The sequence below is a fragment of the Gigantopelta aegis genome, chromosome 12, assembly GCF_016097555.1.
Source record: "Gigantopelta aegis isolate Gae_Host chromosome 12, Gae_host_genome, whole genome shotgun sequence".
Taxonomy (NCBI): Eukaryota; Metazoa; Mollusca; class Gastropoda; order Neomphalida; family Peltospiridae; genus Gigantopelta; species Gigantopelta aegis.
The window spans coordinates 16,414,287-16,428,773 of record NC_054710.1 but is presented as its reverse complement, the minus strand read 5'-3'; the positions used below and the strand labels follow the sequence as shown (position 1 = coordinate 16,428,773).

At 39.0% G+C, this 14,487-nt stretch overlaps 1 protein-coding gene across 1 annotated transcript; it reads right to left on the bottom strand.

Moving 5' to 3' along the window:
• Positions 1–18: 18 nt before the first annotated feature.
• On the bottom strand, positions 19–14,106 carry LOC121386739. Its single transcript, XM_041517738.1, has 2 exons — positions 14,013–14,106; positions 19–7,252 (listed from the first exon to the last, which is right to left on the bottom strand). The coding sequence occupies exon 2, from the start codon at positions 6,079–6,081 to the stop codon at positions 616–618; it is 5,466 nt and encodes a 1,821-aa protein (XP_041373672.1). The 5' UTR covers positions 6,082–7,252; positions 14,013–14,106; the 3' UTR covers positions 19–615.
• Positions 14,107–14,487: the final 381 nt, after the last annotated feature.

Below are 14,487 nucleotides of genomic sequence, written 5' to 3'. Positions count from 1 at the left end.
GTTAAGAGGACGAGAAACAATACTTTATCGGCGTATAAAGGTAGTGTCGCACGAGACAAAGGCGAGGCGTTAGCCGAGCGTTTTCTCGTGCGACATTACCTTTATACGCCGATAAAGTATTGTTCTCGTCCTCTAACTGTCTTAGAGCAGAGCCAAAATCTCGTGCAGCAATACCGCTTATAAAGTGAATGTCTGAAGTACTTTATCGGGATATAAATGTACTTCACGTGACCAAATATGAAGCTCCCATTGGACTAGAAATTCAACTGTGTTCTAATCTTGGTTTGTTATTATCGTTATTATTATAATAGGTAAGTGTAATGTACACATAGTATGTTTCGTCGTGGAGGTTTTTGTTGTTGTTATCATTGTTATTATAATAGGTCAGACTAATGTACACAGTGTGTTTCGTCGTGGAGGTTTTTTGTTGTTATTATAATTATTATTATAATAGGTCAGTTTAATGTACACATAGTGTGTTTCGTCGTGGAGGTTTTTGTTGTTGTTATTATAATTATTGTTATTATAGGTCAGATTAATGTACACATAGTGTTTCGTCGTGGAGGTTTTTTTGTTGTTGTTTTCTTCTTCTTCATTGTCTTCATCTTCTTCGAATCAGTTTGATGTACGCACGGTGTGTTTCCCCAGGGTGTGTTTTCTGAGACCACTTTTCCCACAGAATCCTCTGTTACAGATGTTACATTTGAACAACTTCAGTCCCGTGTGCGTTCTCGTGTGCACATCAAAGTCTGCCCTGCGCCTGAATTGCTTACTGCAGTGACTGCATTTGAAATCACCAGCTTTGGCGTGGACACTACAGAAATGTTCATGAAGATCCTTAGACGTTGGAAAAGACATGTCACATTGTTCACACCATGGAGAGGAGTCGTTCCTGTGACTACGCATATGCTTCTGCAGATCTGCTTGCTTGTGGAAACAGGCATTACATTTCTGGCAGTGGTGAGATTTCTCCGTGGAATGAAGAGACTCATGCTGCTGAAGACTGTGAAGTCTCACGAAGGACTTCTCGCACTGTGAGCAGGAAAACGGTTTAAGCTTAGTGTGTACGAACATGTGTTCTTTCAGACGATCTTCGTCAGTGAACAGCTTGTCGCACTGTGAACAGCGAATCATCGAGATGGACGAATGTGCCTCTCTCACGTGTTGGTCGAGCCCCTGTTTGCTGTACAGCACTCTCGAGCAGGTGGAACAACTGAACGTCTTCAAGTTGGTGTGAGTCTTCAGGTGTGTGTGCAGGTTGCTGGAGACACTGAACGATCGGCTACAAACCTTACAGCTATAGGGTTTGACTCCACTGTGTGTTCGTCTGTGAATAACCAGCTTGCTCGACTTGGCAAAACCCTTTCCACAAGATTCACACTTAAATGGTTTTTCACCCGAGTGAGACCGTGTATGGACTTTCAAATCTCCCTGAAAATTAAATCCTTTCCCACAAGTCTTGCATATATGTTGTTTAGGTTTTGTGTGCATCGCAAGATGTTTCTGTAGACTTCCCGAATCTATGAATGATTTTGTGCATACAGAACACTGATGTGGCTTTTCTCCAGTGTGGATCCTAACGTGTCTATTTCGAATTCCTGAATCGAGAAATCGTTTACCACAATATTCACATAAATATGGCTTCTCTCCAAAATGAATTCGCTTGTGCACCTTCAAATGGCAAAGCTGTTTAAATTGTTTGCCACACAAATCACAAATATGTTTACATAACCCTTGAGTAGTTCTCTTAACAGTAGGACTCTTTTCTTTATGACACTTCCTAACATGTTTGCGGAGTCCTCCGCGACTGCAGAATCCTTGACCACATGAAGTACATTTATTTGGTTTCTGTCCAGTGTGAGTGTGAAGGTGCTCCTGAAGATGTACGAACCTGATAAATACTTTGTCACATATTTCACACTTGTGTTGTTGTTCTTTCGATTTTGATTTATCTATTGCCACTAGTTTGCTGTGATTCGAGTTTTCTAGATGCACTTTCTTATGATGCGCAAGAGCATCTTTAGAGCTGAAGTCTTTTTGACAAACCTCACATGAAAATGATGGCTTCTTATGAACTGCTTGATGGGAAATCAACTGATGGACTTTCTTAAAACTTTTCTCACAAACGGAACACTCAAAGCATGTTTCTCCTGTGTGGGTGGAATAATGATCTTCCAGCTTCGACAGTTCAAGAAATCTTTTGTCACACAGATTACAACTGTAAGAAATAAAACTACAATGTGTTTTCATGTGATGACTGAAGTCCTCCTTCTTGAAGAACACTTTCTTACAACTGTTACATCGTTGAGTCGCTGGTCCGGTGTGGGTTCGCATGTGAGCTTTCAGATTGCTTGAGACCGTGAACGCCTTTGAGCAGACTTCACAGGAGAATGGTTTCTCCCCCGTGTGTGATCGCTGGTGGACTTGAAGCTTGCTCGACTTGCTGAACTGTTTTCCACACGTACCACACTGATGAGGCCGAAGTCCGGTGTGGCACGATGTATGAACCTGCAGCTGACTGGCATGAGAGAAACATTTCCCACACTGGGAACACTCGTGACTCTTCTCTTTAGTGTGCACCCGGACATGGCTATCCAGTGCATACGAATCGAAGAACGACTTCCCACACACAATACATTTGTGGTCACGTTTCCCAGAGTGAACTCGCGTGTGTCTTTTGAGGGAGCTGGAATCCTTGTAACTTCTGAAACAGCTGACACATCTGTGACGTTTTTCTGCTGAATGTGACACCTCGTGACTCCTCAGAGAAGACTCATTTTTGAACGTTTTTGGACAATGGCTACATTTGTAGGCATCTTTATCAGAATCGGCATTCAACAAAGAATCAAGAATAGATGACGTATTATCAGCTCCAGACACGCTGTGATTCTCAGGTGTCTGGGTTATAATTATATCATCTGGTTTCTCAGTTCGTTCAGCTACACCCAGAGAAACCTCCCGAACAACTGGAGCACCACTAATATTACAAAATCTTTCTCTACTCTGGGTCAGTTCTGATGTCCCCCTGTCCACAAATTCTGATTGATTTTTAGAATTTGTTGACATGGGTAAATCACTCTCACTTGACTTGATGGATGCACTAGAACTCTCCTGTGACCTTTTTTCTGATGTTTCATTCTCTACACGAGGTAATGTTGGAGGCTGTAACTCCTTACAGACAGGCTGATCACTGGAACTGTTTAAATCTACAGACTCACCAGCTGGGTGGTAATCTGATGTTTCATTCTCTACATGAGGTAATGTTGCAGGCTGTAACTCCTTACAGACAGGCTGATCACTGGAACTGTCTAAATCTACAGACTCACCAGCTGGGTGGTAATCTTCGGTATTCACCACTCTAGTGCACTTATTGGCAGACTTAGCAGATGCACTTACATCACATGTTCCAGACTTTGTATTTGCCCCATGAGTTGCCATCACAACACTGTTACATTCATTGTAATGGTCCACAAAGAACTGCTCCAAAAAAGGGTCAAGCCTTTCTCCGAAGATGCTCATCTGTAAATCATTGTACGTAACCTGTGGCGAATGTTCCATGTGTGCATCAAAGCTCATAAAAGAAGACACAGAAAATGGTCTGTATGGCGGGGACATCAGAATCTGTTCGTTTTCAAAGTTCCGCGAAGCCAGCCTTGGTAGAAATGCTCCACTGTTCTCAGGATGAGGTACAGGAAGCAATACCTGAGATTCTGGCGTGGCTAAGATCGGCGATGGGCGAACCAAATCAGCATTTACCAACCTGGTCAGATGTGCCCCAGTTTTAGTAGACACACTGCTATGAGCAGACGACTGTAGATCCTGTACAGGTGCTAATGGGCGCACATGTTCTATACTGACTAGTGAATGTGATCCACCAGAGCTGCCAACATCAGGCACATCTCTGTGCAGCTGTAGCTGTTCTTCTAGCATTAGATTAGTTCCACTAGGGTTGAGCCTATCTAGGAAGCCCTCGTCGGGTAAACCTCTGTATAGCCGTAACTGTGCTTCCTGTAACGCTATGGCTGAGGGTGTCCTTGCCATCTCTACACGACTGCTTCCCTTATCAAACGAACCGCTGTGCAGTGATGACCAAGGTACATGCAAGGCTAAAGGTGAAGGTGACAAATAATCAGTGTTGGTATGCGATGGCCTTTCGCTTTGGGGTAAAGAATGAATCACGGATCGATTATACAAAACCGACTGCTCCTGGATTTGTGCCGGTCTCATTAATAAAGGATCTATTGCACAGCTGTCACAAGAACCCACACTGAACCCTGGATTGAAAACCTTTTTCTGGTACTGGCCAAGAGCCGCATTCTGTATGATCTGCCGCATGCTAAGCTGAGCTAAAGGTCCTTGCAGATGAGGAGGCCTCTCAACGACATTCTTTGTCACATTTGGAGGAACTACTTTCCCTTTCTTTATAGCAGTTGGACAGATAATAACCGAGCTTGCACGGCCCCGATCCAGTTGCTTTCCTGCACTTTCAACATGTATAACTTGTTTTCTGTTTTTGTCTGTAGTTGTAGTCCTTCTGAGTACATCCTTTTCTTTTGGAGGATCTGCAACGGCCGATTCACGTGAATTAGAATATCCACCAGGCATACCTGACAGACAATGTATAGAACCAATCTCTTTGGATACAACGGGCCTACTAGCTGTTTGTGACCTATCAACCACACACAAGTCTTTTCTTAGTACTTTTCTTTCATAGTCTAATTGTTTGGAGGTTAACTTCCTATATTTGGACAAATCTGTGCTAGAATGCAAATACCCCAGCTTCCCAGCAGAATGATGCTTATTATTAATACTACCATGGTTTTTATCAACACACAAACTGCCCGTTTGTGTAGACACATGTACATTTCGTACATTATTAGAATTCAACACTTCTGGTGCACAGTTAGAAGTCATTGCATTAGCAGATGTTTGTTCATCACTTCGAACCAAGTTTGATACAGTGTAAGAAGAGTGCATTTGCTTAGGTGCTTGATTTCCACATGTAACAAGCCTTTCTGAACCAGAATACTGTTTTTCCACGGGCATCTGTCCATCACCCACAGTGCTACTGGTTCTGTAATGTGAGGCACCTGATGTGCAAGTCGTGGAGGCAGCAGCACGAAGCAACATATTGCTGGACTCATGTGAGTTACATGAAGTTTGCTCTGCAGCACGAACACAGTCTGAATTCCTTGATGTGTAGTCCACATCTTTACTATGTGTGCCAACTGGCCTCTCACTCTCACTTCTAGTTAAATCTAATATATACTGTGACGATCCTGATGTCTGATTAACTAACCCATGTCCGTCACCTTGATTTCCTTTTGATAAATCTGCTGTGTCAATGACTAAACCCTGTCCAGTGCGTTGACTGAAATTGTTTTTCGAATATGCTGATGGTTCCACAGATGTAACATTTTGTGGAGCTGGACAGGTTGTTCTTGGAACAGTATTTCTGTAACAAAATTGTTTCAGCACACTGGGATTAGCCGTTTGAGGTAGACAACTTGATTGTGGTGCCAGCTTTGTGAGATGACCAATGGAAACAGGATACTGATCCGACCGCCTATCAGACGGTGAACGTTTCAGATTGGCACTGTGAGAAGAAAACAATGATTGCAGCTCAGGGTGGTAAACAGAAGAAACAGTGTTCAGAGCTGAGTGTGAGGCAGTGAGTGCAGGTCTCAGTTTTGTACAGGTGGAAGAAGAACTGGATTGCTGGACTCTGTACCGAGAAGAATCAGATGATGATTCACCTGTGTGATGTGCAGAAGATGCAAGTTCTTTGTTGACATGGTGAACCGAATCAGATAGCGGTTCGCCTGTGTGATGTGCAGACGATGCAAGTTCTTTGTTGGCATGGTGAACCGAGATGTACTTTGGAGATTCTCCATCCTGTCCCAAGCTGGGTTGAGGTTTTATGATTGTCCCAACTGGCATGGGTCCTGATGGGGTCTGAAATCTCTGTGCATACAGAGTTTTTGCTGTCAGGATGTCAATAAAGGTGTCTAGCTGGTCCATTGTCTGGTCGATGTCAGAGCTAACTGCCAACCCATGGTCAGAATTGATGTTTAACAGCATACATCTTTCTTCTTTTTACAGATACCAAATTACCATGAGGCAATGCTGGGAAATCTGCACCCTTCATTTCCATGTTACATGTTCAGGAAATGTCTTGCAAATCACTTCTCACTAATCACTAACAACGAACTCCCTGTCCTGGACAGACAGCCCAGATAGCTGAGGTGTGTGCCCATGATATAGTTACCGGCCTCAGTGGCGCAGTGGTTAAGCCATCGGACTGCAGACTGGTAGGTACCAGGGTTCTCAGCCCAGCCCAGCCCGGTGCCGGCTCCAACCCAGAGCAAGTTCTTAAAGGCTCAATGGGTAGGTGTAAGGCCACTACACCCTCTTCTTTCTCTCTAACCACTGACAAACTAACAACTAACCCACAACCCAGATAGCTGAGGTGTGTGCCCAAGACAGCGTGCTTGAACCATAATTGGATATAAGCACAAAAAATATGTTGAAGTGAAATTTAGTTTTGCTGTTTATCTTGCATTTTGTTAAGTATTTATATTGGCTGCAGTTTGTCCTAAAACTCTACAAGCTGTTATCGGAAGGCTTCCATAAGCTCGAGTTACATCCCTTTAATTGTCAAAGTCCAAACAAACATTAGCTGGCCTCTCAGTAGGTTATTGGTGTTAACACAGAGATACCTTTAAACAGATGGCGTTGTTAAGAGTTGTTTCCCTTTGATTAGTTGGCTGTCCTTGGGGTCCTATATCAGTTAAGAGTTGTTTCCCTTTGATTAGTTGGCTGTCCTTGACGTCCTACATCAGTTAAGAGTTGTTTCCCTTTGATTAGTTGGCTGTCCTTGAGGTCCTATATCAGTTAAGAGTTGTTTCCCTTTGATTAGTTGGCTGTCATTGACGTCCTACATCAGTTAAGAGTTGTTTCCCTTTCATTAGTTGGCTGTCCAAGTTCTCATACATCAGATGGGGTTGTTTCCCTTTGATTAGTTCTTTGCTGATGTTGGTATAATAAGCAGTTATTTTTCTCTTCGATTAGTTGGCCACCCAAGGCATGAAAATTAGCAGGAGTTGATTCTCTTTGATTATTGGCTGTCGAAGTCATCATAATACGCAGGGGTTGCTTCCCTTTGATTTGATGCTGCCCAAGTCATTATACATATACAACATCTGGGGTTGTATCACTTTAGTTTCATCAAAGCACACATCTAAGGAATAATCTGGAAAAAAAAAGAACATCATTACCTAGTATAGATATACATGTATGTGTTTGTTTATGCATGCTTGTAGATGTGTGTTGCATGTATGTATGTGTGTGTGGGGTGGGGGGGGGGGGAGGCCTTTGAAAACTCAAAAGGATTGTTTGTTTACATGGACGTTCACCCAATTAGATAGTTTTGCTTTACCAAATTTAATAATTACCTTCACTAATCACAAAAATATATATTTTATAATCGGTTAAATAAAATGAAATGGGTTAAATGAAAATAATTTGTGTAACCCATTAATTTGGTTACATTTAAATAAAATAAATCGTGTAACTAAAAATATTTTGTGTAAACTGTTAATTTGGTTACATTTAAATAAAATATTGATGGTTATACAGCGTTAGACATGGTTAAGGACCACACAGATATCGAGAGAGGAAATCCGCTGTCGGCACTTCATGGGATACTCTTTTCAATTAGCAGCAAGGGATCTTTTATATGCACCATCCCACACAGGACAGTACATACCACGGCCTTTGTTACACCAGTTGTGGAGCACTGGCTGGAATGAGAAATAGCCCAATGGGCCCACTTTATCACTGGGCTACGTCCCGCCCAACTTATCCATTTTAATAAGGTGCAGAAAGTTTTATAAGCACCAGGCCAGTACCGGTACTCGATAAACAATCTAATTAAAATTAGCTCCACTATTACATGTGGATCTAACACCAGCCAGTTGGAGCTCATGTCCACCAATCAAAACCTTACTTGCAGAATCCTGCCAGTGATTTAAAACTAACAACACTGCGTAGTCCCCAATGTCCAGGTAACATTTCGTCTGTAAATAATAATTTAAATATTGACCAATCACACTTCGCCTTTTATAACGTTATTTGGGAGCATACAAATTCTAAAAATATCGGGCAAGTCTATTTTAGTGGCCACAGTACAGCGAACCACACCAATACGTACGGGGTGGGTTATCAGTCTTCAATTTTACATTAAAAATTATTTATTTATTTATATAAAAAAAAAACTAAATCAGTCTTCAGTTTTACATTACAAATTACTTATTTTATAAAATAAAACATGTTTTAAAGCATTCGTAATTCACACGAAACATGTCGTATACCCTCAGGATAATTCGGAATGTTTTCAAATTATTTTTAAATCACTGGCAGGATTCGGCAAGTAAGGTTTTGATTGGTGGACATGAGCTCCAACTGGCTGGTGTTAGATCCACATGTAATAGTGGAGCTAATTTTAATTAGATTGCTCGATAAAATAATTATAGGAAACAAAAGTTCGGTTTCGTGATTTTACCAACACGCTATCGACATGGTACCACAAACTGAATGAGAAACTTTTTTCTACTTGCACAACCAATCAAAGTCTGTGAACGGCCTCGCGATCTTGGCCAAGTTTTGAAATGGTGGACAACCCTTGTTGCAGACTACGGAATTGCAAAAATGGCAAGTGTAGGCTACAAAAGGGATAAAGAGGCAGTTTGTGTTCATAAATTTTGGTTGCCCGGCGGACAACTGAATTGCAATATTTACTCATCTGGGGTGAGCGGATGAGTACTTTTGGCTAGCCCTGTCTATGACATAAAGATATTTAGCATAATATTGTTTCCCACTGCCCTGGACACATCCACCAGGTAATCTCGGAGAATATACCCAAGACAGTCATGCTTGAACCTTGAACGGATAAGCATGAGTCAAATGTTGACACGGTTGATTGATTCATAATATTATTATTAAAACTGTGTTCGATTTACATAACATTTTTCAAGACTATATGTTATTTTTATTCATTACTTAGACCTAAAAAGGTGTTTTTTGGAAATGTGTGTTCAGTCTAGGATTGATCCCCATCAGCCGGTATACAAAAAGACCATGGTATGTGATATCCTGTCTGTGGGATGGTACATATAAACAATCCCTTTCTAAAAAAAATGTTGCGGGTTTCCAAGGCGCGTGTGAAGGGATTTCAGCGGGGTTGGGGTTATAGACTGTGTTGAGCAACGTTTATATGGGGCCATGCTCCCAAAAAAATTACATTTCAATTTTTTTTAAGCTTGGGCAAGTAAGGGTTTCGACCTCCAATACCATCCCCCTGCATATGCACCCGATTCCTCTCTAAGATTATATGTCAAAATTACCAAATGTTATACATCCAACAGCAGATGGAAGGAAGGATAGGATATGTTTTATTTAACGACGCACTCAACACATTTTATTTACGGTTGTATGGGGTCGGATGATTATTAAATCAATATGCTTTATCTTTGATGTCATTAAACACCCCCCACCCCCCACACAACTTTACCCTTTCCAAACAAAATAATATTTATTTGAATTTGTCGATTTTAACACGTGAAATTAAGAAGGGAAAACATTCATTGTCTACTTTAGTATATTTTATTTTAAAAATATATACATGATTAATGTGTTACTAGTATACAAACTAAACTTTGAAAGTTCTACTAACACTTTATAAAATATCAATTCTGAAATAGGATGGTACGACTGTCGATAATACGCTGTCAAGATCAAACCGGTTTTAACTAATGACTCTAGTACCGTATCCTCAACCAAACGTTCTTCATACAGCGCAAGATTTCTCTTTTAATTTTTTTAGATGAACCCTACAATTTGAAATCGGCAAACGCACCTGTTAACTGAAACTGACAACAGGCTGTTGTTTGTGCTTTGCCGAGCTATGGCGGCACAGGCAACGAATCAAGCGTATACCTTTCAGGATCTCCGTTCATAGCGAACACACACGACTTTTTTAAAAGTGCATTTGAGCTTGTATTTCACATTTGTACATGATGTTATAATATGGTAACCAGAGAATGTAACTTTAATTAGATAAAAGGGCCATTCCGTGGTAATGATTTACGCCAGGACGTGACATTCTGACTCTTATGATCTCCTTAACTAAGTCCTTTCTAAATGGAAATGCAGTTTTATCATTTATAGGCTCATTACATATAGTAGTATTAGCATGTCAGGCCTAATTTTGTTTTTTGTAAAAAAAATTGACTTATAAAATGAAAAGTAAAATGTGCCAGGACGTGATGAAAATGGACATGACTTTTTTAACATTGCAGTAAATTCCAAAACTCTGCTCTCCTAGTAGAAGGTTTGCTTATTGAAATACACTGTTTAACACAATATCCAGTCTATTTCTAAATGCCATATAGCAATTTACTAAAAAAATATTCTTTATGATGTAACATTTACTTTTTAAAATTTCAGTACAAGCCAGGATCCAACGAGCCAGGACGTGACTTTTTGTCCAGTTCACTTATACAACTAATAAATGATATGTATATCAAATACTACTAATGAAACACTTACTTTATGAAAGCAATGATATTTACTCCTCAATGCAAGTCAAAATTTGTTTTTCAATTTTATTATTTAAAAATTTTAATTTAATTTTTTGAAGTTTGATTTTTTAAAGTTTTAAAAACATTTTTAATATGCATTGAGATGGATATCTACAGATGCACTATCAATGACACTGAATAAGTTTATGGTAGGCAAGACATTTAATTCTGAAGAATTCTTGTTTGCAATTTACCACGTTTTAGAATTAAAATATATTATATTTTGCCTTTTGCTGGTATTTTTCTAATTATCTGATTTAAACGGAATTCAAAATATGAACCCCCGTCAGTACAGAAATTAGGTTTTGGACAGTTTCTTCTTTCTGTTTATCATTATCCGATAGGCCAAACTGTCAACAATGTATATTAATATAAACTGTTGATGGTTGACAATAGCAAAAATCTCAACAACACAATTGATTTGAATTCCTCCAACCCAAGTTTTATGATCAACATGTATCTTTACCAATTACATCTTTCACTGGAGGAATGTTGGTTTATGTATTCTAATTCATGTTTGGATACCCGTATCTGCCAAGGAATAAACTTAAGATTTTAGCAGAACATTCTATTTGAACAATTCTTTGACACAATATTTATTGTATGTGTACAAAATGGAAAATTTAATATAAATACAATATTCCTTAAATTGGTAATTATCAATAATTCACTGTTTGGTGAAAACATAGAAGCTTAGAATTGATAATAGTATTTTTTTTATCATAGTATTTTTTTTATCTACATAAATCCACGTTAAATATTCAAACATGCTCCCCCGAACGTCCACTTTCTCTGTTTCTGATTCTTAATGGTGAAAGCAAAAATATCGAAAATAAAAGTAATTTCTTTTATGTACATGTGCATTATCTAGTCAGTTTTGCCAATTTCTTTATATAGAGAGATTTAATACATTTTTAATCTTTACTAAATTTAACTTGCCATCTTGAATGTCACGTCCTGGCTCAATGTCACGTCCTGGCTCAAAGTTTGAGGTAGTTATTTTAATCATTTAATACAACCAGTCATCATTATACCTTTTATTTATACTTGGAACATTGAGAAGGAGGAGGATTAAAAAGGATTTTTATTTCTGAAAAACAGTTTTTAAATAAAACTAACTTTTATATGTCAAATCAGCCAGGACGTGACATTATATATTTTGAAAAATAATTTAATATACTAATTATGATATGAAAGAAGGCAAAGTAGTATTTTTATATGTAGTATATTTTAAATGTGATGTCCTGATAGTGATACCTAATTTTTAAATTTGACATAACATTAATGAAATATTACCAAAAAACAAATGTCATGTTCTGGCTTACAAAAAAAAACAATTTCCAATAAAAGCGTCATTAAAACCCATAAAACATAAAGTAAATTGGCAATAAAAGTATATTTGTATGTGCTTAAGGGTGTTAACTTTAAGTTATAATAAAATCTTAGTTTAACAGATCATTTTGAAATTTCCACAACCATGGACCAAATACCATGGAAAGGCCCAAAACCTAAGTGAGCAGTCTCTATAAGACTGGTCAAATTTTCTAAATAAAAGAAATAAACAACTGTCAAAGTGTAATATGCAATAAAATAAAGTTTTTATCAAATCGTAATAATACTAAGGTTGATAACACTCTTCGCACCCTTGTTTTGGTTTCATACACCATAAATAAAATATGTCCCAATGGTATTTTTTTTAATGTATATTTGACATTTTTATTTCTGTTATCGTTTAAAACTTAGCTTAATATGTTGTCCAGAATTATGAAAAATAAAAACATACAGACTGACCTGTAAACAACGTCTGCTTGTTATAGAATTTTGACAGGAGTCAAGGTTAGTAGACCAGTTTTTATATTAACGTGGCGAAGCAGTGTAATAATATGCCAATTTCAAATTTGAATGACGTCACTTTACATCTTCTTACAATAACTATAAATTAAACAGTGACATTTCAGTTTTAATAATGCTGGAAAAATTCCAGTGCAAAATTGCGGTAGGACTTTACTTTGGCACTGTCACGTATAAAAAACATTATAAATACTGATAATAATTAGGGCTAGTGAAACAAAACAACGTTGGCAGGAGTGAATGTTGTCGACCTTAACAATTTTAATAACATGCTCAGATGTAGCCCGAGTACTCTGACTGTAAGAGAGCTAGACGGACATTTGGACATAAACACGCTCTCATTACAGTCAGAGACCAACCTATGTCTTTTTTTGGCAATTCCTGACTACCAAACGGTAGGCAACGAGTCCCGCTCTAATACCACAACAATCCTATGTTTGACGTCAAATACCTTTACATCAATCATTTTCGAGTTAAGTGATACAAAAAAATCCACATATTAATCACTAATGCACATACTACAGAAAGAAACCCGACAGCACCCACATTCAGCTACGCTTCGTGACACTCCGTCGCAACAATTACAAAGCTCGGCGATCTATTTCGAGACTGGGCGATTCCGCCTTGTGCAGCAGTTACAGGGGTCATCTCATAAGAGGAGGCAGTACGTAGCACATACTTTTGCCGTATCCTGTCGATAACACCCCAAATGTATCCTTCAAATTCAAAATGGAATCAATAATGTGTAATTGTTTTGGTTTAATGACATAATGAAATCCAAATTCATCCAAAACGGCATTAGCCAACTCTTCCATGTTGTAACTTCGCTTGATATGAGACGGCCCCTGTAACTGCTGCACAAGGCGGAATCGCCCAGTGCGCGATCACGTGGTCTACGTCTCGAAATAGATCGCCGAGCTTTGCAATTGTTGCGACGGAGTGTCACGAAGCGTAGCTGAATGTGGGTGCTGTCGGGTTTCTTTCTGTAGTATGTGCATTAGTGATTAATATGTGGATTTTTTTGTATCACTTAACTCGAAAATGATTGATGTAAAGGTATTTGACGTCAAACATAGGATTGTTGTGGTATTTCGTTGCCTACCGTTTGGTAGTCAGGAATTGCCAAAAAAAGACATAGGTTGGTCTCTGACTGTAATGAGAGCGTGTTTATGTCCAAATGTCCGTCTAGCTCTCTTACAGTCAGAGTACTCGGGCTAGCTCAGATGCTGCAAAGTCATCTGGAATATTTGTGACCAGTGGCTATCAAGGGTAAAAGCTTCTGCTTGTATCATTCCATTACCCCTGTGTGATTTTTAATCTAATTTTGATATTCTATTCCCTTTTCGTATTAGTATTTAAAAAGGAAAGGCCCGTTGTAAACAATATATTGAAGTTTCAGCAATGCTCCAAATGATGGGAGGAAATTTCTCACTATCCTAATCTTTCGCGACTAAAAGAAAAGCTTGTCATGGAGAAGCATACGCATTGATAGCCGTAACAATTAATAAATGTCGTTTTTACCACTGTATTGCAGGTAAATCGATGGTGATAAACAAACACTCGTTGTTTTCCACTTATAAACATTAACGACTTCCATTGCAATTCGATCTGTGATAGTGTTTCCTCAACAATTTTGTCGCACCGCAGTCGATGAAACTGTTCGGCCAGGCCTGTTCTTTGATTCGGATTAAAGAAAGAAATGTTTTATTTAACGACACACTCAACACTTTTATTTTACGGTTATATGGCGTCGGACATATGGTTAAGGACCACACAGATTCTAAGAGGAAACCCGCTGTCGCCACTACATGGGCTACTCTTCCGATTAGCAGCAAGGGATCTTTTATTTGCGCTTCCCACAGGCAGGATAGCACAAACCATGGCCTTTGTTGAACCAGTTATGGATCACTGGTCGGTGCAAGTGGTTTACACCTACCCATTGAGTCTTGCGGAGCACTCACTCAAGGTTTGGAGTCGATATCTGGATTAAAAATCC